Here is a 25,882-nt window from a genome sequence, read left to right as displayed (position 1 = left end):
TAATATAGCTGGTTTAGATTCCCGCGAGCTCTACGAGAATTACCGCCGGAGTGGATAATGCCGAGGTATGTTCATGCAGGCTACCCCGCAGAAACTTGAAGGAGGAGTGAGGATCACTTGTACTTTCGACGTATTAGGCCAACTCAGCCCGTCTGTAGCTCAGATCGAAGAGCCAAGTAACCCAAGTAAGAGTTGTGGAAAGTTGGCAGATTCCCAAGACGGAATTGTTGTTTGTTTTGTTTGCGTCTGAGGGATGTTGCAGGCTTCGTCATTCATCCGATGTGGGGAGCTTATCTGATGTCAGATTACCCCACGTACGAGTATCAGTCAGCAGTGGGGTAGGGTTGATAAAAGTACCTGCAAGGTAAGCAAATGGACATAACAGCATTACTTTTCATAAAAGTCGAGGCTTTAAGCTAGAAAGTCGAACGGGGAACGCTTTGTCCTATATACGGCCAATAGTGAGCAGAAGATGGCTTCTAGCCGTCAACGAACCGGGTGACTACCTCGGCCGTCCTTATAACCCTGGTGAGCCTGGGAAATAATGATAATCCCATCCCTCGTAAAGAATACTTGCACTTTGTAGGTGCTAAGGACTTACTTGCCCCGCCTGTTGTCGTACCCCTGCCCCGCACAGTTGAAGTAAGATCTTACTACGCTACTGCAATACAGAAGTGCCGTGGAAACAGCCCCTCACATCTAGTGTCTGTGTTCGTTGCTATTCACATCACAAGCAACACTTCTGTGTCAAGGGACGCGACGTGTGGGACATCCCCGCATTTGGTGTCCAATGCGGAAGTGTGGAAGAGGATATTAGCCCCCAAGATTCGAGTTAACTCGTATATAGCAGCGTCGTGGCCCAGTGCGATCAATGTTTACTATTGAAAATAAATAAATCGCTCTTGTAAATCGTTACTTAGCTCCTTCCGACAAACATTAAACCTTCCCAGAAACTATTCGCACCTCTCAACCCGCCACAATGGCCACAGAGACTGCGCAAAAGACGTTTGATATTCCGTCGAAGTATCAAGCAATCGTTTACGATAAACCGGGGTCTATCTCCACGAAAATTGAGGAACATGACACTCCTGACCCAGGACCGGGAGAGGTGCTCGTTCGGCTGTAGGTGTGCGCGTCGATTGTGCCCGAAAGCCGCTAACATATTACGATTCGTATAGAACGCATACCGGTGTCTGCCACAGTGATATGGGGATTATGTCAAACAGCTGGCGCGGATGTAAGTGGAAATGACATTCTTCCACTTAATCTCCCAAGTTGCTTTATCATCGTACCGTGAGGCAAGGCAACCGCCAAACATACCGCAATATGGGATCCCAGAACAGCCTGAGGGCTGGAAGGGATTGAAACATCTGTTTAAGATGAGTCGAAGGATTATCGCCACTTAGTTGTGATGATGACCCAAAGCTATCAGGCAATCTAAAATTCATATGACCAGCGTCACACGAACAGCGAACTGCCTCGGATTCCTGGGTCACTGTTCTCATCAAAGAGATCCTAATGATTTGAATAGTGCCGCCTACGCCAGCAGGCCAGGTTGGAGGGCACGAGGGAGTTGGAATTGTCCATAAACTAGGACCTGGGGGCGAACATGGCCGAGTTAAAGTTGGCGATCGCGTAGGCATCAAGGTGAGTACGGCTGGTGAGTCTTTAGGTGTTATTTCGAGCTGACAACCAACAGTGGATTGCCTCTGCCTGTGGTGCATGCCCGCCTTGCCTCGTGGGAAAAGACGGTATTTGCTTTGTAAGTGGTCAAGGCATTTTTTGAGTATGCCTAGCTGATAAGTTTGTGTAATTTAGAACCAGAAGATATCAGGCTACTTTTGTGAGACCACTCCTTAGATCAGCCATTGCTGTGCTCCTATCCTGACCGGTCCACAGACCCGGGGACATTCCAGCAATACGCACTTGCTCCTGCTAATTACGTTACGCCAATTCCTGAGGCCGTGAGCTCTGAACAAGCCGCCCCGATGTTATGTGCCGGAGTTACGGTGTAAGTTCTAGATTCCCGTTTGGTCGCTGGTCGCTCAGCCCCCCTGGCCGCAAAAAGGGGCCGCATGAAATTTAACCGAAGCTCAATCCATTTTAGGTACTCGGCGTTGATGAAATCAGACGCAAAATGCGGTCAATGGGTGGTAATTGGTACGGTCAAGCCCGTGAATTTTTGTTAAGATCTTGCTTTACTGACGCACTATGACAGCCGGCGCTGGTGGAGGACTTGTAAGTCATCGATCCCCTTTTCGCTCGTTGCGATGATGACTCAGCAATGCCAGGGTCATATCGCCACACAGATCGCAGCTCGAGGGATGGCCCTAAGAGTAATAGGAATTGATCACGGTAGCAAAGAAGAGTTTGTTAAGTCGTGTGGGGCAGAGGTATTCATCGATATTACTAAATTTGACGACACGACAATCGTCGAAGAGGTCAAAAAGGTCACGGGCGGACTTGGAGCCCAGGCAGTAATTGCGTGCACCGCATCAAACAAAGCTTATGCACAATCTCTTGCCTTTCTGAGATTTGGAGGAACGCTTGTTTGTGTTGGGTTACCAGAAGGAGACCCTCAGCCCATTGCTAAGGCTTTCCCAGCGGGACTGGAAAGTGATCCCCGCAAAGCAGAACGGTCACGTGACATGCTAACATTTCCCAGATAGCAAAGGAGATTACTATCAAGGGCTCAGCTGTTGGTAACCAGCGTGAAGCCCTCGAGGTGCTCGATCTTGTGGCCCGAGGAATCGTGAAGTCACATGTCAGGGTTGAGAAGATGGACAAGCTGACAGATGTATTCGAGGAGATGGCTACCGGCCAGATGCAAGGTAGAGTAGTCATCGATTTGCAATGATTAAAGGGGTAGTGGGATGGAATAAGGAAGCAGTCTGATTTCAAAATCAGGCTCTAATCGAGGCCGCGAAGGACTTGCGGCGCCCTTTGTGTTACGTTACACATGAAGTATGATTGTGCAATTGAATCCCTTGTACAACGTGCCACGCTGTATTTCCCCGGAAGATATGAATCGCCCAAAAAGAAATTAGCGTGATATATCTCAGACCGCATTTGTCACCCAGAATGTCTAGGAATTTTTAAGACACCCAACGACTTTACCCCAAGGCAGCCTTACTAGCGACTCGTACTTCCGCCAAAAGGACACCTCAGTGGCCATAATACTAAACGTTTAATAGCATGTGAAACTTGATAATCTCGGAGGGCGCCGCCCCTTAGAATAATGTGAACCAATGAATGGTACGAATAAAACTTGGAAAACGGCTGAAACGCAAAAAAGGGACGATTTCGGCGAGCACACCGATTACACTTCAACGGCAACGCCGAATCATAGTCGCGATGCAAGGGCTGGGAAGAAATATGACCAAGCTCCCTTGAAGCTTGAGATATTTCCAAGGGCCCCCCTTAGACACCAGACAAATAACTATTTTGCCTGGTGTTATGGCGGTCGTCTAGAAGGCCGCCGGAGGCGCAGGCTCTCGCGGCTGTGAGCCACTGCGTTGGCGAACAAACCAGCAGCACGTCACTTGACAGGCAGTGCATGCGACGACAGACGCAGCAGGGAGGCCGGAAAGGGGGGCCTAGCGCGCTAGGCTGGGTAGGCCCTGACGGACGGTCGATGTCGGTCCACGGTTCCAGTGCGGTGGATCGTAATACTTCGTACGCAAAGCTTCGTGCAACTCGGTGTGTGGGGCCGTGCTGTGCTATTCTGTGCTGTGAAGCCTGGAGATACTCGAGTCTGATATGATATGATACCCCTTCGCGGTGCATAGGAGAAGTGGACGTCGACGAGGGATGGTGCTGCTGCCAAGTCACTGAAACGGAGCACGAGTAAATCAATCAATCATCCATCAGGCGGATTTTGCGAGTGCCATCCAGATCCCTCCGCGGTCCTGGCAATAGACCTTTGTTGCAACATCCGGTCACGACTATCATATCACCTCAAGGAGGACGGCAGATGGGTTCATGGCGAAGCGTAGTTAGATACTTCGTAGACAGTGAGTGGCGGCGGCCTCAGGGCCCGACAAGAGTAGGATCTAGGATCTGGCCTCGGCGGCGTGCCAACATGAGAGATTCGCAGTGGCAGTTACAGATACAGATGCAGTGGCAGTTGCGGATGCAGATGCTTAGACCTGTAATCGTACCGGAGAATGTTGATGTTGATGTCGAGGGAAGGGAGAGATGTTGGAATTCAGAACCCGAGGGGCAAAAAAGCTGGGGAGAAGAATCAGCCTTGGTTCCGCCGGCCAATCCGGCCCCGTCCCAGCAATCCAGCGAGCTCAGCCGAGTCAGCCCCCAACCTGCAACCTGCGACCTGCGAACACTGGCACCTTTGGCAGCATACGGTACCGTTAGTGGGGAGCTCCAGCAAATGTGGTCGCACTTCCTTCGTCCCTTCGATGCATAGCAAGGGAAATGTAATTTCTGGTGATCAGGATGCCCCTCCACTTCCCTCCTGTTATGTCAGGGCCGGCTTGCAGCGTCTCCGCCACCGGCCGACAGACGCTCCCCATCGTGGCAGACGACGAAATCCCAACGACGCTATATCAGATAGCTTCCCGCAATGACTGCCTTGACCTTCCCAGCCGGCCGTCCTTTGCGACCTCATGCGGCCCTCTGTGCGGCCATGATGTATTTTAAGCGCCGTTGGAAGGGATGGAAAGGCTGAGTTCTGTTTGCTCCTTTACGGAAGCTTTTGAGGAAGTGTCATAGATGTCATTACCGTAGGCCGCCAGAAGAATGACTCTCATATCTGGCATATATATACGCCTGGTAGACGCCACCAGTAGTTTTAATCCAAGCGCTTTCAGACCCTCATGTCTTCTCCTCTCGCAAATTTCGACAAGCTCTCTATCGCGCCGAAGATGCTATCATCGGGAGGCGCCTCCTCTGGCCAGTCAGCGGGGAAGGGCAAAGGCAAAGCTCCCGTCCCTGAATATGACCCCTCCACGTCCGATGAAAGCTCACAGGAGGAGGAGGATGAAGAGGAGGAGAGCTCCGACGACGACGACGACGACGATGACCAAGAAGAAAACACAGATATGTTGTGGAGTGACCGTATTTTTGCCGTCGACCATTGCCGCCAATTTGGTCCCCGTTATGCCTTTCAGATAGCCTATGCGGAGGTGCAAAGATACAGCATCCGTATCAGCCCGGCCGATCCTACCCGACCAACCTGCTCCTGCGACGAGGAGGGTGTCTGCCACCATATACACTGGTTACTGGAACAACTCTCCAGAGCTACCGCCGATAGGTCTCAGGGCACTGGCCTTGGTCCGTACGAACAAATATCCACCACCGGACTCTGGACAGTATGCGACAGACTTCATTGGGAGCTAAGAGAGGGACCTGAGGCGGACTCGGAGGAGACGGAGTGGCAGTTGTTGAAGAAGAAAGACATTCCTCATGGCCAAAGCATGTGGTCAGACCCCGGCCGCCAGACAAGGGGAATGATCAAGGAGAGGATGAAATTGATTCGGGATATGATGGCAACCCTCTCCCAAAAGGTCACGGACGACTACCGCCGTGACATCTTCGAAGATCCTGAAGACATCTCTATTCACAACGCGTTCGTTCCTCGGGATCTTGAAGCAACGCTTTCAAGGTTGCTTTTCCTCAACGACGATATGTTCCACCAGTTCAACTCGCTCATGCCCAACAACACCCGCGCCTCTGAGTACTTCCGCAAATTGTCGGTCAAGGCACGAGACACCTGTGATTCCCTCGACAAGTACTGTGAAGTTGGCCCTGCTGCTGGTCAGTATGACTTGATCTCGTGTGCTCAAATACTGGTAGACATTGTCGATACAATCCACCGAAATATCGCGGAACGGCAACCTCTGTCATCGGAATCCCGGGAAGAGGCTGCTCGAGCATTGGTCACAATTCTCCGAATGGTTGTCAAAGAACGCAACCATGACGTCTACCAAAATCTCGAATGGACCAGACGTCGGCCGCACGGGGAGCCGCAGATCGATCGCAACTTATATCTCCGTCTAATAGGGTCTACCGCCCGAGCAAATCCTGCCGGTGGCTCATTTGTCCTCAAGGCACTACAGGATCTTCCCGAAGCCCAGCGCTTTGTCGAAGACCTGGAGGATACCTTGGCTATTCTGGAGACCATCGGCTGGGGTCCCGCTCCCCAGGCATACCGCGACAAGCTCGCGGGGATTATTACCCAGCTGAAGGATAAACCTAGCCCGGGTAACAGCACTTCAGGAAAAAGGCCGGCGACCTCCATGGACAGGAAGGCCAAGCGAATGAAGTAAAGCACGGCAGCAAGAATCTCTAATTTTTGGGGGGATGGTTTCTCCTCTTGTCCTGATTTTACAACCACTTATTCTCATTCATATTTGTATTACTTTTCTTCAGCAACGGAACGGAACTTAGCATCTGGCATGCGGTTTTTCCTTTTATTATTATGGGTTTCTTTCTCAAAGGGGCAAGTCCCCGTAACAAATTGCCCTCCCTTTCAGCCGACCTAGGCGGCTCTCTTGTATTTCTACAGTTTCCCCCCCGCGGTCATCTGTTATAGCAAATTAGCAATACAATACAGATCACTTCTAACCGCATATTGATGCTTTGTTTGAACCTTCAGCTTCCTATTATGAGAACCATTGGCCGATCAAATTAAGCGAAAGAGGCATTATTAAGTACGTGTTCACTGTGCTAATGTAGTAGTGCTGTGTATTAATCTATTGCCTACCTACAGGGTTGTTAAACTCTAAAGTTACAGCCAGGCGACTTGGACGCTAGTATTTGAGTGCCCACAGTAGCATATGAGGAACGAGGGACACCTGGAAAAAAGAAATTACAGTTTTATCTACCTTAAGGTAAATATTGTGCAGCAGTAGCGTAACGTGGCTCTTGATATGCAAAACGATGAGACTAATAGAATCAACTTTGGGTCGAAACCAGCTGGCCGACTTCATGACTTGAGCATACCGCAAAAGAACTGAACGCGGTTAGGACAACTTAGCCGGCCAATCATGTCATGAGGGTGTACAAGGATGGTGTGGTAGATAGCCAGATTGCAAGTGTCATGGCATGCAAAGTATGGTAAGAAGAGAGAACCTACTGCTTAGGACTTGGAGATCTATTCAGAATTGAGCCTAGAAATTTGACCCTCTTTATAAAAATCCACCTGTCCAAACCTCTAGAACTGACAGTGCCGCACTAACAGGCAAGACTTTCCTACGGAGAAAGTCAATATGTCCAAATATAGACTATTAAGCACAGAACTCAGAGTAAAAATGTTTTGAAGAAGCTAGCAAGGAAACGGAATGTTGGCTGGTGCAAAGTGAAAAGTCAAGGGCCCTCTCCCTGATGTATTGTGTACAGGGGCTCTGCAGCCGAATACTCGCTGCTGGTCCCAGCGCCTTCGACGACATGTTCCAGTTGCCCCTGACCTTGGACCCCGTCGTTAATGAAATATGCGTCTTGTGGTAAGATGCTATCGCCCACGGCAGGGTGGGGATCGCCATCCTCATACTGCTCATGCTCCACAGGTTCCGGTATACTTCGTGGGATATCTCCGCCAGAAGTATCCGTAGTCCAATTACTCCATTCTGTGGATTCTCGTCCCATTGAAGCGACAGATGATCCGACACAGTTGGGATCTTGCAGCCAGCCCCCACCAAACAAGTCTATCCCCGTCGCAGATTCCACAGGGTGCGCATCATTGCTGGAATTGGCTGTGATGGTTGGTGATTTAGAAGAGGGAGACAGGGCATCCGATCTCTGATATCGGTCGTCAGAGGGGTGGGAAGAATGTGTTGAATCCCCATCGTGAAAGGAGTTTTGCTAGTAAGGATTAGCCATGCTTCCGTTTATAATTGGTACAATAATAGGCCTATTAAGCTTCTGTTCGATCGCATCTTCTATCGTGATGGGGCGGTTTAGCGGGCCTTACTGTATTTGATAAAGTCTGTACGTTTCCACGCCCGATTTCTTGTCCTTCAACCGGATAATGGGCCACTATTTTGGATTCTTCGGCATAGGAGGTTGGTGTTGGAGTTAGACAACGGTCATAGGATGCGATAGTGAGCCGCGACGCTTCTCTATAGCAATCTGGGGCCGAACCTCGCAATTTCGGGTCCATAATTAACATAGCCGTTGATAAGAGGTCAATCAGGCCCCCATTCTCCCAATCGTTGGCTTGGTCAACAATCAGTTCACACCAGTCTCTTTCTTGGTATCTACCCGTACGGTTATTCGGAAGACCATAGGCGCACTCAAAGGCAACCACGCCAAGAGACCAGATGTCCACCGCCGACGTATACCTCGTTTTATTGTAAACTTCTGGCGCAAGATAGCATCGCGTCCCGCAGAATGTTGACAAGTCACCGCTAGCTTTGGAAACACCAAAGTCGGTAAGTTTGATATGGAACGGGTCTAAGGATTGGAGAAGGATATTGCCCGGCTTGATATCTCGGTGCACAATTGGGACTTGGCGTCCGTGAAGGTCCACCAAGGCCGAAAGCCCTTGAGAAAGAACTGCCGTGCTCTCATCAAGCGATAGTTCCATGCCCTCTAGACTCCCGAATGGAATATATTCGAGAACCAATTGTGGTGACGGAGTGAATACCCATTCCATAAGCTTAACTACATGGTCCTAGCAAGGTATTAGTAAGATACTTGGGAACATATTACCAAAAGAATAAGTTAGTCAACTTACATGCGAGATTTGGCGCATAATATCAGCTTCCTTCTCCCACAAGTCCCAGTTGAATTCCCTTTTGTCACAAGGCTCCTTATACGCATACTCAGCCCCGGTGCTGACATCCCAGAAACGCCTCACAACCGCGAAGGTTCCCATGCCCAGCGTTTCTTGTTTGAGGCGGATGGGGCCTTGGCTAGGAGGTGCAGTCGGGCTCTGAATTCCGAGTCCACCTAAAAGGAGTTCGTCTGACTTCTGGAGGAATCGATCAACGTTGGTATTGCACGGTTGTGGAGACTCATCGTGGCGCGAGACTTTGATCCGGAAACTAATACCCTGAATCTTAATGCCGATATCTTTGATGCCCTTGGGGGCTCCGGCGCCACCAAGAATCCACGTGAAATGGCGGCGTAGCTCTCCTCCTTTCCCATCGTATGTGACCACGGTTCCAGTTCTTGAAAAATCTCGCAAGATCAATCGTCGCTGGTTGTCAAATGTGAGGGAGCAATGACGATCATTGATATGCTTCAGTTTTGGCAGAACGATATCGCAGCTGTTCGGGTCGTTACCAAACATAAGTCCATTGCCTCCTTTTAGTTCAGAGTCGAAAGTCAAATGGAGTCCTGGGGATGAGGTGCCGTCTTGAGGATTGTCCTCTTCATCATCTAACGAAACTGTTGTTTCTCGACTGCGAAGATCTGATTCGGCCTGTCTCTCTATCGGCATGCACAACTCGTATCCCGACTTGTTCATCCGAATCGCCTCCCAAGATCGTTTGCCTACTACTGTACCTTCACTCGTTACAGCAAACAACCATGCGATCGAATTCGGGTCTTCCATTATTGGTGAGACAATTGCGTTTAATATGGCAGTAGGATGATCATCTTTACCAAAATCATTCAGTGCTGCCTTGACACTATATATTTGCTGCCTGCTCCGCAAGGGTTAGTCAAAGGCGGTTGCACAATAACATGCTTCACAATAAGCACACCAGATCCAATCGAGCTGCATCTGGGCCGTTGTTAGTTGTGAGGGGACATCGCCAGTTAGTATTGGTTGAAAGTGTTGTGCTGTGCTTTTTATAGACCAGTTTGGGAGCGGTAAACCTGCCTTTGGATGGACTCCGATTGGCATACTCTTGGGAGGCTGCCATGCTGCACGAATAAGAGGTTGGTCTTTTGACTCAGATACGCGCTTGTACGGAGTATACATCGCAGGGACGTAGGATTCGGGATGTATTCGTATCTGGCCCCCAACGCTTCATCGGAAGATCGTTTTTCCGAGCACACCTCTCAGGCATCACCAACTTCTATACTCCGTACGTCAACGTCGATAATGACGCCTATTTAGCCCCGGCCTTTGAAATTAGTTACTCGTGATCTAGCTGCTTATACTGATCCAGAGCTTGACCAGTATCTAGCAGTCAACAGGGGGTTAGTGTTTCCAGAATTCTAAGAATTCTATAATATCTAGAGTTGCTAAGATTTAAGCAGACAGATTAGCGTAGAAGACCCACATACTTTGAAGCAAGACACAGCGCTCCTTCAGAGATTAAGGTAATGATATACTGTATCTGTTATGTTCATCATTTTCTAACAGCTGTAGCAGGGCGCGAGCAGGCCCGAACGATACTGTTCAGTCATATCCGATTGATCTCGATTACCTTACGGCACGCCTAGTGGATATACCGCCTCAACCACCCTCCCTGCGTCGACTATAGTATACACCGATGAGTAAATGTACTGTTATATCCTGGAGGAACAGATGGAATATTGCGACACTCTTGTCAATGAAGGTGGTCGACCCTCACACCCAGTCAATCTTGGTCGAGATGTTATAGTGGATCCTAAAGAGTACCGGGAGATTCTGTCATATTGGCAGAGCATTAATAACGACTATGAAGAGAGTGCCTAGATGGTATTTGAATCTCGGATCGGGGTATGGAAAAATTTCGCAAGTGTCAACAAAATAATAGAGAGGAAGGTCGCTTTCCTAATATATCTGATGGGTGAAGCAGAGCCTGGCAGCCCATGGATTCACGCGGCCATTCCAACTCGATGAGGATCCAGAGCAGCAGCATAAGTTGACGACGTGGATCGAATATCTTAACTATGAATACTAGCGGCACGATAAAGATATTGGTTTCGCTAAGCGTCATCAGCCACGGTATGATGAGGCTTGGAGGAAACTTTTGGGCTCCCGGATCTTGAAGCCGTTGGAGGTAGAGGAGATCATCTGCAACATCGACTCTGCATTTCAGCGCGCAGGTGAAGAATACCGCGCTGAGAAGGCTGTAACAGTTGCGAGATCTGCTGTTAAGCCGGGTAAAAGGGCCATCATTGATCTACGACGCTTTAATCTCGCCCAGCGGGAGTCGCAACAACGGTTAACAGCAACCCAATCCAAGTTGAACGCGGCAATGCAGTCCCTTCAATTGGCCAAGCGGTGGAATGACCTAATTGACGAATTCCGCAAGAATACGGGGAAGGCGTAGGTCGTGAAGGGTAAGCCGAAAAAGAGCTACTAGATCGCGAAACGCGATGCAGAGCGCCGCGCCATACTGCTGCGTTGGATTCTGGAGCAAATTCCCCTGATCGAACTTGAGTCCAACCAACGAAAAGTAGCTGAGAACGACTCGTGTAAACCGAATGAGAGCAGTTGTGATCAAGCTGACAAACTCAGCGAAGTGCAAAGCCCAAAAAACCACGAGCGTAAATACAGTCTCCGTGTTAACACAGTCGCCTTCGAAGCGGCTAAAGTGCAGCGGCCCAGGTTTCGCTGCTCGCCGCACATCCAACGCTGGTAATATGACGCCAACTAGACGGCTACAAGAGTCCAGGATGGCTACATCAAGAACCCTGAGGGAAGGAAACTAGTTACATGTGGAAAAACGGGACACTGGCAAGTGGGGATAGGGGCGGCGTGAACGGAAACTCGTCAACTCACAACTCGTCGCAGGCAAAAAGAACAATCCCCCAGGCGTTCCTCTAGGCGCCAACCACCGTAGTGCTCGGATTGTGGAATGAGAAGTACGGTTAAGAGCTGCCGGCGTGGCACCATCCGATGCACTTAGAACTCCACGCCAAAGGAATACCAGCCTCGTACAGCCCTCATCAACAGAGCCCCAACCGCGAAAGCGGATGTCCTCGGCGACGAAGATATCAAAGAGAGTCCGACCAAAAGGTGGTTCTAAACGTGACATTTCAAAGCCACATGGAATATTGCAGGAGAGCCGCACTCGTCCGTTATCATAAGATGACTGAACAAGCCATTAGTCAGAGACCTACAAAGCACCAACTCGGCAGCGGTGTGGCTTCACAAGTTAGCCAGCCCCTCGCATACTCTCATGGCAGAATGCTGGCCCCTCTTCCGTTGAGAAGCCGGCGGTGCATGATCAGCCCGATGGGTGACCGAAGGTGAGAAAGTCATTATCGCGGAAAGCTATGTGAGGAAGCGGGACGGGAAGTTACGAAGATGACCCGTTGCAATAGTGCCCAAAGGGCATAGTATATGGTAAATTCTTTGTCCGCATAGATCTATAACCTCCAGTCCTAGAACCGGAGACCTGATAGATCTATCGAGATCGGTGCCGAAAGACCTCTGAAGCCTGCCCATCTGACGAAGAAACACGTGAAACCGTTTGGACACATGGGAGAGGAAAGAAAATTTGCTGGGAAAGGATCCGCTAGGTGCTTTGTAATCATTTTCCTTCGCGACTACTAGGGACAACGATTCTGGTCCACGATGCCATCAACAGAATTCAAACCCAGCGGATTTCCCGGGTCAAATCAACTCAATACTGTTATTGACCGCCGGTACGGACGGCGCCAATCTCGGCCGCCTACTACTCCATTTGCGCACTCAGCTATGCTATTCAAGAACTCGCTCCGAATCTCCCGAGCGAGTATCAACCGCATGTCGATCTTTACCACTGCTCTTGAGGGGTGTAAAGGCCTAACCTCTCACTAAAGCTTGCCACCTCTCTCAACTCCTCCTTCAACATCCAGAAATCCCTCTCTGGCAGAGCTTTGTCCCCTGTCATGTGTCCCACTGCTGGTTGTTTTGGCCCATTTCCACCAACCTCTCCGGGTCGGCGATGCTCCAGCTGAAAGACCACGGGCAGCACGGATGGTTGGGCCTCCCTAATCAAACTCCAAGATCGGCCTTGATAACTTCGATATTGCTGAGAGGCTGCGACGGTGGCATAGCACACACGATTTTCAGAGTTAAAAGTACCAATTGTCCCTCAGATGGGACTGGGAAAGGGGGGTAGTTCTGTAGCTTTGACGAATGCCATTTGGCGAGCAAAGATACCAGACGTACACAGCTATCTCCTATTTTGTGATGGTAGACAGACTTGATTTTTAGGATATCGTGTCAAAGGCTAGCCAGAGCTTGTCAAAATGGGGTCTAGGACTCCCGTCTGCTTGCATGCGGCACGGTGTACTCGCACTTTAAAACGTCCTCCCAGTCGAGGCACTGTAGAAACCTCCCAGAGAATTACGAATTCTTTTTCGTATTCTCCTCCACCCTTTACCCAGTTATATATATTATATAAAACCTAGTGGTAGTGTTCAGGTTTGTTATACGAGAGTTATAGTCATCCCACTTTCCCGTTTCCTTCTTCCTAGGAGTGGAATGGAAGACAGACAACTCTTTGTGCCAAGGTAGATGCATTCTCGAAGTTTTGATGGATTCGTGCTAAATTGCCGCTCACGGTGCATAATTCTTGTTTAGACCGAGCTTGACATAGAAATCTTGCGTTTTCCTTCGGTTTAGGAACTTTTGTCGCGTCCATTTAAACAGTTACTTAGTATAATACTCTTCCGTACCTAGAAACGGTGCGATAGGGGATAAGCTTAGAGATGGAAAAGTCACGACCTTGCAAGCTTGAAACGAGGGACCCTCCTAGTCTACTTCTTACCGCACAATTGCCTACAATTGGCAAAGGCATTGGAGTTGCTCTATCACGATGTTCTCAAGGATAAGCTTGTTTTATTTATTAGGACCTTATTTGGGCGGCCGCCAATTGAGGAAAGCCCGACTCGCAATTTCACGGGGAAGAACTGCGATGTGCAACAGAACTCGACTGCAGAGTAGCCGGCAAATAGAAAATAGATTCATTCCTTTTTGAGGAAGGCGCAGACCACATTTTGAGAATTTCACGGGGAAGAATTGCGATATACAACAAAACTCGAGTACAGAGTAGCCGGCAAATAAAAAATAGATTCATTCCTTTTTAAGGAAGGCGCCCAACAGCCGGTGTAGATTGGGATATTCCAAATACTTGTGATATATAGCAAAGCTTAAATAGCTAGGAATGATATCCAACAGATGCCCTATATATAACTAGGCGGCAAAATTTACTACTATAACTAGAGCAGGCATCAGTATCCTACTGTTCAGAGGGTATTTGGACCATCCGCTGATGTATAAATCTGAACATGGCCCCTGTAAAGATGCAAAGAAGTAACCATGACAGTTTCCCTATTAGCTTTGCGATGCAGATTCCTCACATTTCAAGTTTCTCAAGTCAACATATTGTTATTACATATATGTTTAGATACGAGGGTCGTTCACGCGATAAGATATATTACGAAGCAGGTATCGAGAGACATATTAAAACAATATCATGGAATTCTCTACAATAGGGCCTCAAGGGTTACAAAGATGATCGTCGTAAACATCACTTCCCCACAATTCCGTAAAGCTATGAGAGGTGGTTTTAAGGCCAGTGTCCGGTGCTTTAAGGCCCTAGTTACAAATGACATTTCATCCCACGTTTTTTCCGATCAATGGAAGGCGGCCCCTTTCGACTTTGCCTACCACGAAGGTGTTAGGGCCAAGGTAAGGGAGGAAAAGACCCGCCTTGATCTTCGAAAAATCGTATATTATGGTCTCGCAACAATGTTCTACGATTTTTATAGACATTTTCTCCATGGATATTGCAAGACATCTTTGCCCTTGTCTTACTTCTCGTTTTATCGTCGCTTTAATCGATGTTTTCCTGATTCATGTGGAGACATCTTGAGAGCTGACAAGGGTGGTGGATTTCAATGAGGGAAGTATCCTATGGCCAAGTTCAAAGGTACCTAACTACTACACCCTTCTCTCACATAATGCCCTACACATGATATGTATATTTCGCGACCTTTAGTAATCGTAGTATCTCCAACTGATAATAATAGAATAAACAGGGGTGTGTATGGCCATTGGATAAAAGCTATTAAGCCAAGCGTTCTAGAAAACAATTACCTTTGGCTATTTCAATATATGCACTTTTGATCAACTGCACGCACCCCCAGGTTTTACAGGGGGGGTAGTGATGGCTGCACAGCTACAATTGCGCCGGCTTACGGTGGACTGCCTTAGTTGGACAACACAATATTTCACATGTGGCACGGAATCCCCGTCGTCGCATGGCACCACAGTACCTCTTTCGGGCCTGCCTTTCTGGGGTTTTATGTATGAACATGTACCTAGATACCGAATGTACTCGGAAGGATTTCCTAGCATACCTATTGTGGGTCACATCACACACTTTTGCAACGGGGAACTGATTACAGTAATTCCAATAACTCTCAAATCCGCATCCCTATAAGTATTCTAGCCTTAATATCTTCTGCGCGTCCTTTATTTTTGCGTGGTTGGTGAAAATATTTCTCTTTTTCCATTTCTTCCCCCTTTCTTGCTCGAGTCCTTTTAGAGTGGGTTAGTTCTTCTGAAATGGTGACCTTCACCACCAAAATGGTGGAAGCGGGTACCTTGTTGCTTGCAAATCTTTCCCAAACAGCTACAAACGGTGCTTCGCTATGGGGGACATTTGAGGCACCGAAATTGCCAGATTTTCTCGGATCTAATGTATGCCTCTCGAGACTTTGTGTTATTTTTCAATGCCTCCGTCAAACGCAAGTTACGCAACTTTGACTGACATATTTTCATCTGGATAGCATAAAGGAGGATTTCCGTGGTCCCCGTATGGTCCCGGGAGCCCTCCTCATCTTGTGACTCCTCATACCAGAATGACTAGATATTATGAGTGGACCATTTCCCGGGAAAATATAGCACCGGATGGAGTGGATACAAGGTGAGTTAGTCTGTTCTGCCGATAAAACTTGAGCTCGAGCCTACTATTTTCTACTATATACTTCTCTGTTGAAGATGTAGAAGGGCTAAAGCATTGCTTGCTACTAGTTGTTATTTGCTAACTGATAGTAAAGTGTCATTTTGGTCAATGGCCAATTTCCAGGACCACTCATAGAGGCAGATTGGGGTGACGAAATTCAAGTGACGGTCCATAATCAGCTATCATCACCTGGAGAAGGTACCACAGTTCACTGGCATGGGATGACCCAACAAGCTACACCATGGATGGATGGAGTCCCTGGGGTGTCCCAATGTCCCATCGCCCCGGGCAGCACATTTGTTTATAAATTTACGGTACGTCCCCCATTTTTATAGCCTCCTATAATCTTTCTTCGTGAGCTGTCATTCCCACTTGCTAACTAAATTACAGGCTGATCAGTATGGAACAGTATGTTTCCCAGTTTCGGAACCTCAAAACTGTAATTAACCAACGAAGACTTGGTATCACAGCCATTATAGTGCCCAGTACACCGGGGGTCTGTTCGGTCCAATGATCATTCATGGGTATGTCTATCTAATTATTTCGATACGGGTTTCCTTCAGTGGCTAAACATTAAAAGCCCTACGCATGTCCCCTACGATATAGATATAGGTCCGGTAATGCTCGTATGTAGCCCTCAAATCCCATTTATGTGCTAGGGAGCTGATATCGAAAACAAGAACGACTGGTGGCACACTAACTATTTTGATGTCATCGCACATGATCTCTTCCTACCTCCATCGCCTGTCCTTGTGGACAATAATCTTATCAATGGCAAAATGAGCTTCAACTGCGGCCTCACAAATTCTACCTGTACCCCAAACGCAGGTGTTTCAAAATTTACATTCGAACCAGGGAAGACTCATCGCCTACGCTTGATCAATGCCGGATCAGAAGGGATGCAGCGTTTCAGTATTGACAATCACAAGCTCACCATCATAGCTATTGATTTCATTACTGTGGCCCCCTTTGAATCGGATGTTGTCAGCATTGGAGTTGGCCAGCGCTACGACGTTCTGGTCAATGGTACTGGCCATCCGGGAGAGGCGTACTGGATGCGTTCGAACTATAGCCAGAAATGCGCTTCGATTTCGAATCTCCAACCGAACGCCCTCGCCGCAGTATATTATCCAGAAACAGACCACGATTCTAGTCCAAATTCTACTGCGAATCCATACGTTGAAACGGATTGCATGAACGTAATAATTCGCCTTCCTTTACTATCCGCTCTAGCTCCTTTTAGGTAGTATGACTAACGGACTGCAACACTTAGGAACCGTTGAATAAGACCGTCCCCTTCATACCAATATTGCCACCTGATGCTGCGGCAACCACGAAGGAAATGGAAATGAACCTCATCCAAAACGCCACGGGCCACCTCGTCTTCACCCTGGGAGGGTCCACTTTCCGAGCCAACTTCAATAAACCACTTTTGCCCTTAGCAAACCTCCCGGGTGTGGTCAAGACCCCCAATAATGGTACATCTAATGAAACATCGATATACGCGCCAGATTCAAACGTTTATGACTTCGGTAAACATTCCTCTATCCGTTTGATTCTCACCAATCCTCTTACTCTGGCCCATCCTATGCATTTACATGGCCATAATGTATGGGTTTTGGCCGAAGGAATGGGTAAGTGGGATGGGAAAGTTACTAATGCGAAAAATCCAATGAGGAGAGACACTTTTATTATCAATGCTGGAACACCCGAGCTGCCTGCGTATACTGTTATTGAGTGGGTGGCTGACAACCCTGGCGTTTGGCCCTTTCACTGTCACGTTACTGCACATACGAGCTTGGGATTTATGGCAATTATGTTGGTCAGTTGATTAGCTTCCTATTCTGATATATATTTATCATATCGACTTTTCCTTACATAACGATACCTGGAACTACCTTTCGTGGTATCTGCCATTCAAACCTATTCCACAATACTGACGTTTGATAGGAACGGCCTGATCTCATCCCTAAAAGGCAAATTCCAAAAGAATTGGACCATCTGTGCAAGTCTTGGGATGCTTGGTCCAATAGTAATGTTGTCAATACTATAGATTCGGGGGTGAAAACGTGATCATTGGCGTTATTGAGGGATGGAGTGGCGGATAAAAATTAGTTTACATGAAGGAAATGACCTGCTGCACGTATGTTTGGATTTATGGTCAATCATTGACGAATTCAATTGTAGCATAGTAATGCACATCTGTCTAGTCTTTCCAAAATTACAGATCATCGTTCTAATCTCTTGAAACAAATGAAAGTTCAACCTTGCCGAATAACTCAAGTGACATTCCAAAACCCACTCCATCTGATAGCTCCTTTATTGCATGATCTCTAGCCTGGGCCCAATCTAAACTTCCCTTCTCGGAATTGCCTCCTTTCACAGCAAGCTCGATACTACCCTCCTTTAGCACCCGAGCGAGTACAGCACATAGCTCCACCTGTGCGAATCTCTTTCCAATGCATTGTCGAGCGCCCTCACTGAATGAGATATATGATCCAGGCCGTGGGTTGAACAAGCCGTTTCCACTCTCAATTTGCAGCCAACGCCAAGGATCCCAATTTGAGACTGGGAATGGCGCTCTCTCACCGGGTTTTGGGGGAGTAATGGGCCAATATTTTGGATTTCGGTGGACGGCGCTAGTATTGATCAGGATAGTAGTTTCAGCTGGCACCGTATATAAACCCCCATCAAGAGTTAGAGTCTGGGAACTAGATCCCGTTGACTTTGGAATGAAGGGAAGGACTCCAAAAACCCGAACTGTTTCAGCTATTACCGCGCCGAGGTGCCCGTTCAATAATGCAGGAAAGTCTACTTCATGCGTCCAAGTAGAGGGTGGCCGATCTCCAAAATGTTCATCCAATGACTTTTGTAATTCGCGTTGAATCTCTGGGTGAATGGCAAGCAGGATGAAAATAAAATGGAGGGTATTTGAGCTGGTATGGTATCCTCCTAAAACGAAAACCCAGATGTTTCCGAGAATGGCGGACTCGGAGATGCGCCCTTTTTCTTCATCATCCCCAGCTGCTACTAGCGAATCTTGAAACTACGTTAGAGCTTGTTACCCATCTTATAATCGAACGTACCAAGGAGATTTTGGCTTTCTTGTCCCAAGAGTCTAGTTTCGCGCTGAGCTTTTACGAGGTCTTCCATATACCAACGCCACTCGAGGAAGGACCTCCATGCAAGTTTGTGACTGGAGAACGGAGAGTGCCCTGCTAAAATGTTAGTGGTGCATCAGTCGAGTACAGATACGGGATACTTCCTTAGTATGAAATGAGGGATTATATAGATAGCACCCATGTACTCGGCAGATGTACCAAATGCCTCTTGATAAGTCATTTTATGGTTACGAGTCCCCCCTGGCGTTGGAGATTTTGTACTGGATATGTCTTCTCCCTCCCCAGTCCCACAGCAAACATTACTCACCACATTTAGAGTCATCCTTTCTAATTCTCGGTTTAACCTCCGCTTGTCTTCTAACTTTTTCAATCTTGCAAACAATTCTCGGGCCTGTACCAGGCTTTCCTTCCAAGTTTTCTCGTATGTTTTGGTTCCAAATGACCCAGCTGTAATTCGTCTATACCGTCTAGATTCTTCACCCTCAGTTCCTGTCACCGTGGGGCCGTGTATATTCAACATCCCCATGTCTCCAATTGGTTTTGGGAAGTCCTTGCGTCGCTCACAGATTTGCTGAATGGCTTCTGCATCACAAGTCCAAAGCACAATTCGTGAAGGCGAGACTGCAAGAAATGTATCTGCACCAATGAGTGAGAATGGCTCGTGGCCGGCGTGCCATACTCGATCAAAAATTAGGAGACTAGAGTAATTTTAACGGCATCAGCATGTTATATCTCCATAAAGATGTTGGGATTGAGGTTTCTTACGGAAGCCACGATGAAGTCCATGAGTTCGGCAATTTACGCAGGAAAATCAACACGACTCTTTGTGTAGCAAGCCACCCTTTGTAAAAAATATGGACACTAAGACGATTATTAGGAGGGGAGATGGGGTTATTAATTTTTTTGGCTTCTTACGGAGTAATTGTGTATTTAAGACCAGATTGCTTAGCCAGAGCTATGTTTCGCCGCAATGACCATATAATGGATGCGAAATAGCAGATGATCAATATCAAAAAACTGCTCCATACATTTAAAATCATTGTAACGTTCCTTGGGGTTCTAATTCTCTTGGTGGCGGCGAGTAGCGGCGCCGGTACTTTTTCGACGCGGTCATCGAACCTTTATATGACATTGCTAGGGGCGCAGCAGGCACCTACAGCTAGATTGGCCCCCTGTAAATAAAAGGGACATAATTCGTCCTTATTGTCCAGAAAGTGATCTTTAAATAGAAGTTTCAGCTCATAAGCTCAACAATGCTACAAAGTATTCCTTAAAACAATCTAGCGCATTTTTCCTAATATTAGATGCATATGATTCTTTGACAAAATATTACGATATAGAAGTTGATATGTTACTGCCATCAGTTCTATCTTGATTTTTTTAAATCTAAACACAGTTGTTTACAGCAATTAACTTAGACAATATCATGCCCGTCATTGGGAGCCTGGGTGACATGCTGCTCAACCTTGTGCCTCACCTGGATTCCATTTTTATGCGTTTCGTACGCCATATAATCATGTGGATCACCGCTACTTCTTGCATCCCCTTGTGCTTCAGCATGAGAAGAGCCCATATTAACAAGATAAACACTGTCAGTATATGGTGATGAATCCTGTTTCGACTCCTTGGTGCCGTCGGTTGATCCCAGTTTCGACCGTGATTTGGACCCGGCCCCCGAAAATGAAAGTAGATTTCGAAGGGATGACAAGTAAAACTTGGAAGCCAAAACGCGAGTGTATAGGGGCGAAAGTGCTGGTAAAGAGATGCATATTATGCCAATATTGAGTTCCACAGTGCTACATACATTTGTCAGTTTGTGCCAATGGAAGAGCTCGGGACGAAGACTTACAGCCATATGATCTCATCAACGACCACCCAAGATTGGTCAAGTTCTTTGTCTGTCTTAACTACAATCACCTCCCGCACAATTGCAGAAACTAAGACGCTGGACATAAAAGGTTAATATAGACAGATCGACAGAGGCATTGAACAACTTACAAGAGGCCAGTACCGAAAACTGCCAACAGGCCCCATCTTTGGGTCTGTTTCAGCTGAAGTTTCCAGATTATTGGAATAGGCATAACCATAATGATTGAATCCGTAAAAATATTGACTGCGCCGATGGCTACAGTGATGTCGGTGGTTGGCAAACAATCCGCCTCAAAAGAGAAGTGCCAAGTATCATATGCATTCCCACAACTAAACGCAATCATAAAAAAGAAGATCGTGCAGTATATAACAGTTATCGACATCATAGCATAGCAAAACCAACGGAACCGCCTTTTTATATTGAAAATGACGACATAGAGTGTTAATATCGAGAGCTTTGCACACATTATCCCCACAAGGTACACCATATCCTGAGCAAATTGCATCTGCCACAATGTGAGCCGACCATCGACAAAGAGGGGTAGTGACTTACGTTGTGGGCTGCAACAATATTTTTAGGATTGAAGTTCCAGACATGAACGCCGATTCCATATGTATCGACCACTAAATCAAGCCATGAGTAACTCCAACTAATTATCATACCCGAGGAGGAAGTAGTGAACTTACAAATAACACTCATCACTGTTCGAGCGATCGAGGCGGCCTAATGAGCTATCTGTTAGCTCAGGCATCTTCAAGTTCCCCCAAGAACCCAAGAATTCTGGTATTACCATAGCCCCAACACAGAAAATATCATCCCATCCAAATCGTTTGGTAACGAATCCTTTAACAATGACTCGGGCTATAACAAATACAAACGCAAATGAAGTTAAAACGACACTGGCAATAACAATTTTCTGGCCCCTCGAAAGTGGATTGATGTAGTTTGGTTCTTCTCCATCAGGTGGCAAGAGAAGTGGATCTACCGCTCGCACGAGTATCTCTAGGCCTGGCATAGTAAAGAGATGGCTCGAGTAATTGATACGAATAGGTGGTACAGTTGGCTTTCAAAAGAACAACTTGGGGTCCAACAGAATATGAAGTCTTGAATGTCGGTTTCATCCTTCACCAGTAAGACTCGGATCACTTGATTGGACATGTCACATGTGGCTTGGAGGGCAACCTTGCTGGCGCCACGCAACGCCCATGCTGCTAGTCAACCTAAAGAGCCTGGAGATCCTTCGGGAAGGGCTGCATGCCTTGATATTAATTGGATGCAGGATATATTCCGTCTCTGCTCCTGTAACAAGCAGTCTCGGCATCCTTGAATGGAAGGATTCTTCTCTGCACTTGCACGCGCTCGAGAATGCAGACGATCGGCGTGTAACCTTATCCAAACGTCCCGATAAGCCAATACCTTCCTCTTATAACTCTAGCTCGGCCGAAAAGTCATTCCGTGATTATTACTGTTTCTGACTGTATGCCACCCTGCATTGAAGCTGAACAATTGAATCATCCTCTTTCTGTCCATTCGCTATAGCATGCTCTCAACAGCTCCCTGGGTGGCAGTGCAGCCCGTGGCTACCAACTCTGTGCATCATTTGGGAAGGTGACCCGGGCCCAAAGTCTCAAGGTCCATCTACTTCATAGGAGATCTTATCGTCGCCGATACCTAAGGAACCTAGTTGGCAGCAGACATTCAGCCCTGGCGCTTGGCGGCGTGCGGACATACTAATGGGCCTAACGGACCTAATGTACCTCAGCACCTAGGTAGATGATCTGCATACACGATGTGCGATACGCCGGAAGGATTGTGCAACGTCGGAACGGGGCAACTTGGGGAAGGGATCGAAGCATCGGTGGATCACTTGGCCGTATTACCACCCACTTCTGCTTCGTAAATCTATAATTATTAATAGAGTATGGAGTACAGTAATAATTATATCCCCGCAAAAGAGCGGGGCAAAAGCTTGAAGCGTGGAGCCCTGCAGCGGCAAAACGGCCGCGGGGTAATCGAACAGGCCAGGCGTTAGTTAATAAGGTTAGCGGAAAACCCCCTATCCTAGCTAGATACGTTTGAAGGAGCCAGCTGCACTGTCAGCCACCATAAGGGATGCGCACGTGGAGAACCAAGAGAAGAAGACCACAATTTATTCATCTGGGATGCTGGAATGAATAGATCGAGGGCATTTGGATTTTACTCCAGGCTCCTAATTTACTTGTTTACATTGTCAAAAATCAAAATTAGTTTACATGGAGATAATTAACATTGATAACCATCAGCTCAGGGAAAGATTTCCTATACTAGTATAATTGGAGTTTGCGTTCGTCGATAACCATTTATCTCAAAGCTCCCGGGTTTCTATCTCAACTGAGGTCTCTGGCTCGGTTCGCGTCGCTGGTACTGGGGCGTCTGGCACAACTGAGTCCAAGAGCAGCTCCTTCCGGCGCTTCTTCATGAGGAGATTGGCCTCGGGATTTGGAAAGATGAACTCATGGGCAGTAAGGTTTGGAGGCCTTCCCTTCCCATCCTCCAGCTTCCAGTCATAGTCCATGATGAGCCTCACCAGAATATTCTTGATTTCCAAGCTGGCAAAAAAGCGTCCTGGGCACGCGTGCTTGCCGTGTCCAAAATTGAGACTGGTAGTCTGAGTCGTAACAAACTGGTGAAGATGTCGCTCTCCCTCACGCTGTCGAAGCTTGTAGTAACGGAACCCATCAAACACCTCAGGATCAGACGTAACCTCGGGGTCGTTTTGAATTGCGCTAACTGGCATGCTGATATGAGCGCCTCGTGGAAGGACCATGCCATCCGCGAGCACATGTTTTTCTAGCATGACTCTATGATACGACAGCAAGCTTGGTGGGTTGAAGCGCTGAGATTCTTTCATGAATGAATCCAGCTTTTTGAGTTTCGAAAATGCAGGCTTCTGCCACTGTCTCCACGGCCCTTCCTCTTTGATTAATTGAATTATCTCTTCTCGGAGTGGCTCCACATATTCGGGTCGAGAGGCTAGATCGTAAAGTACATGCACTGCATTCATTTGCGAGGTGTGAATAGAAGCGAGTGACATGACGACCTGTAGATGGGCCATATCAGATGGGTCGCTCTCCGTTGGCGTGGCAATCTCCATCATCCATGAAAGTAAATTCATACCATCCTCTGGCTTCTTTTCTGAGGGGGTTTCTTGTCGTCGACGGATGATTTCTGGAACCAGAAGTTTCTTGGAACGCCTGATGTAGTTCGCGCCTTTGTAGGACGACGGTAGCAAAAAACTTATAAGTCCGTGTGTCCACATTGGAAATAGTCTCAACACAACTAATGAAACGAATACTATAATATTTGAGTCAGTAAATCCCAGGTAACAATGGCGTCTGATTGCGTACCATTTTCAGTGAACTCGGTTGATATCTCCAGCCACTCTTCACTTCGACAGAGGGGCAAACCAAGGAAAATCCGAGCACTGATACGTGAGACCAAGCGAAGTATAACATGGTACGGTTTGATTGAAACCCATTCACCTATGCTCAAAGTTAACTCTGCTTTGTGTAGCGCTCAAGGTGGGGTTGGCGCCTTACCCTCGCACTCGGGAAGATCTTTCTCAACTGCGTAGTCAAGCTCATCTTGCATAGGCGCAGTCAAAAAATTTAAATTTGGCGTCACTTTCTCCACCAAGGTTCGGAAGTGTAGGTTATTGCGCAGGATGATGTTCATATTTGTGTGAGATCCCATGAGGTTATGGGCATGTGCCACTGTAGGACTCGCAATTGACGAGGGCAAGCTTCGGAGCTCGTCGACGTATGCAGGTGGTAGAACTAGCATGTCTACGTCCGCTCTTGCAAATGACCAAGGGGACTTTTTGAACTATTTTGGTTTGTTTGGTTATGATAGATTCTATCATTATGATTCAAAGAATAGGGTTACCTTTGAATATCCTTCATTGATAACACTAGCCGCATTCCGAAAGAAATTATAATTCGCAACTAGGCGGTGGTCAAGAATCGAGCGAAGCCCAACCATCGGGACTTTGCGGCCAGCTGAGCGCATGGAAAAGATCGAACTAGAATATAGCAGAATGGCAAGAGATAGAACTCCAAAAATAATAGATGATTGATCTATAAAATACTCCATGGTTTTGGTTCTATGGTTGTAAGAGTGCGACAGAGTGCTAGTACTAAACGTGGGAAAATCTAACTTAGTTGAAGATGAAGTGTAGTTTTGTACTGTCCCTTCAACTATATTTGTGGCTTTGGCCCGAGGAACATTGGATCAGGAATCAGGATAATTATCGAGAATATAACAATCGAGGGGCTATTCATCACTCGCCTGCCGGCATTCTTTCTGGTTAGGCCGAGCATTTCGAGAATAGCAACGATTAACGGGTGATACATCACTAGCTCTTTGCCTGTACATGGTGGAACCGGTGTGCCACTAAAAGCTGAAATTCAGAATGCGCCTTGCTCCTCCTGTCTTGGCTCTTTGCAAGCTGAATTTTAGTGTGGTGCCCAAATATGTGATGTTCTCGCGCAGCTGAACGTCCTTGTCTGGAACCCTCTTGTCGCCGGGAGGTAGAGCCAACTCAGCTAGGCACACGAGTACTCGTATGGCCGTATCCTTCCGGGATCGTCTGGCACAACGCCTTGCGCACACTTGCGTTCAAAAAACAAGACTATGCGGCAAATTCGACGCAATGTTGCTATTCGTTAGTATTCTTGGATGCTCCTTCCTAATGGTACCTGAATGGATCCGGTATGTCTTCGACTCTTCGGGCTTGTTGAGAGCCGAGGCTGTGACTTGACATTCCTTGGTGGCGTGCAGTCACGGGCAATTGTGGGATGAAACACCAACCAACATGACCAACACTGCTATCCTAGGATGTGGCAAAAGCCTGTACTCTTGTCGTATCGTGAAGGATTTCTGAAATGCATGCCAGTGGTGTCATACATAATAATACACTAGTGCTAGTGGCCGTTGAGCTGTCACACGAAGTTGCAAGCCCGTGGCTGTGTGCATCTACCAGCATAGCATAATACCTCCGAAGTTGTTAATTGCACTCGAGTACTTCGTAGATGGCACCTCCACACATCGAG

The 25,882-nt window shown here is 47.4% G+C and overlaps 8 protein-coding genes across 8 annotated transcripts; 4 read left to right on the top strand and 4 right to left on the bottom strand.

Annotated features, from left to right (window-relative positions):
- Window positions 1–979: 979 nt before the first annotated feature.
- On the top strand, window positions 980–2,857 carry BP5553_07710 (uncharacterized protein; the record flags this gene model as incomplete). The annotated part of the gene is made up of 10 exons (XM_032016333.1): window positions 980–1,122; window positions 1,179–1,237; window positions 1,532–1,647; window positions 1,700–1,762; window positions 1,819–1,843; window positions 1,900–2,011; window positions 2,108–2,160; window positions 2,219–2,238; window positions 2,292–2,616; window positions 2,670–2,857. 10 exons carry the CDS (start codon window positions 980–982, stop codon window positions 2,855–2,857), a joined length of 1,104 nt encoding a protein of 367 aa, XP_031867564.1.
- Window positions 2,858–4,832: 1,975 nt separating this feature from the next.
- Window positions 4,833–6,284, top strand: BP5553_07709 (uncharacterized protein; the record flags this gene model as incomplete). Its single annotated transcript, XM_032016332.1, has 1 exon — window positions 4,833–6,284. The coding sequence occupies one exon, from the start codon at window positions 4,833–4,835 to the stop codon at window positions 6,282–6,284; it is 1,452 nt and encodes a 483-aa protein (XP_031867563.1).
- A 1,039-nt stretch (window positions 6,285–7,323) lies between these two features.
- BP5553_07708 (uncharacterized protein) lies at window positions 7,324–9,685 on the bottom strand (the record flags this gene model as incomplete). Its single annotated transcript, XM_032016331.1, has 4 exons — window positions 7,324–7,818; window positions 7,928–8,629; window positions 8,693–9,605; window positions 9,666–9,685. The coding sequence occupies 4 exons, from the start codon at window positions 9,683–9,685 to the stop codon at window positions 7,324–7,326; spliced, it is 2,130 nt and encodes a 709-aa protein (XP_031867562.1).
- Window positions 9,686–9,907: 222 nt separating this feature from the next.
- On the top strand, window positions 9,908–11,168 carry BP5553_07707 (uncharacterized protein; the record flags this gene model as incomplete). Its single annotated transcript, XM_032016330.1, has 5 exons — window positions 9,908–9,992; window positions 10,044–10,107; window positions 10,168–10,230; window positions 10,280–10,352; window positions 10,797–11,168. 5 exons carry the CDS (start codon window positions 9,908–9,910, stop codon window positions 11,166–11,168), a joined length of 657 nt encoding a protein of 218 aa, XP_031867561.1.
- A 4,253-nt stretch (window positions 11,169–15,421) lies between these two features.
- Window positions 15,422–17,873, top strand: BP5553_07706 (uncharacterized protein; the record flags this gene model as incomplete). Its single annotated transcript, XM_032016329.1, has 9 exons — window positions 15,422–15,535; window positions 15,625–15,761; window positions 15,895–16,114; window positions 16,191–16,208; window positions 16,257–16,324; window positions 16,381–16,426; window positions 16,481–16,999; window positions 17,074–17,622; window positions 17,751–17,873. The coding sequence occupies 9 exons, from the start codon at window positions 15,422–15,424 to the stop codon at window positions 17,871–17,873; spliced, it is 1,794 nt and encodes a 597-aa protein (XP_031867560.1).
- Window positions 17,874–18,036: 163 nt separating this feature from the next.
- On the bottom strand, window positions 18,037–19,142 carry BP5553_07705 (uncharacterized protein; the record flags this gene model as incomplete). The annotated part of the gene is made up of 3 exons (XM_032016328.1): window positions 18,037–18,839; window positions 18,887–19,015; window positions 19,100–19,142. The coding sequence occupies 3 exons, from the start codon at window positions 19,140–19,142 to the stop codon at window positions 18,037–18,039; spliced, it is 975 nt and encodes a 324-aa protein (XP_031867559.1).
- Window positions 19,143–20,336: 1,194 nt separating this feature from the next.
- Window positions 20,337–21,807, bottom strand: BP5553_07704 (uncharacterized protein; the record flags this gene model as incomplete). Its single annotated transcript, XM_032016327.1, has 7 exons — window positions 20,337–20,718; window positions 20,772–20,867; window positions 20,921–21,121; window positions 21,275–21,297; window positions 21,345–21,415; window positions 21,479–21,515; window positions 21,583–21,807. The coding sequence occupies 7 exons, from the start codon at window positions 21,805–21,807 to the stop codon at window positions 20,337–20,339; spliced, it is 1,035 nt and encodes a 344-aa protein (XP_031867558.1).
- A 1,329-nt stretch (window positions 21,808–23,136) lies between these two features.
- BP5553_07703 (Uncharacterized protein) lies at window positions 23,137–24,614 on the bottom strand (the record flags this gene model as incomplete). Its single annotated transcript, XM_032016326.1, has 3 exons — window positions 23,137–24,125; window positions 24,179–24,313; window positions 24,371–24,614. The coding sequence occupies 3 exons, from the start codon at window positions 24,612–24,614 to the stop codon at window positions 23,137–23,139; spliced, it is 1,368 nt and encodes a 455-aa protein (XP_031867557.1).
- Between the last annotated feature and the right edge of the window lie 1,268 nt (window positions 24,615–25,882).

This window comes from Venustampulla echinocandica (genome assembly GCF_003357145.1).
Source record: "Venustampulla echinocandica strain BP 5553 chromosome Unknown scaffold_6, whole genome shotgun sequence".
Lineage (NCBI taxonomy): Eukaryota > Fungi > Ascomycota > Leotiomycetes > Helotiales > Pleuroascaceae > Venustampulla > Venustampulla echinocandica.
The sequence above is the reverse complement of the archived record's forward strand: the minus strand, read 5'-3'. Positions and strand labels throughout refer to the sequence as shown.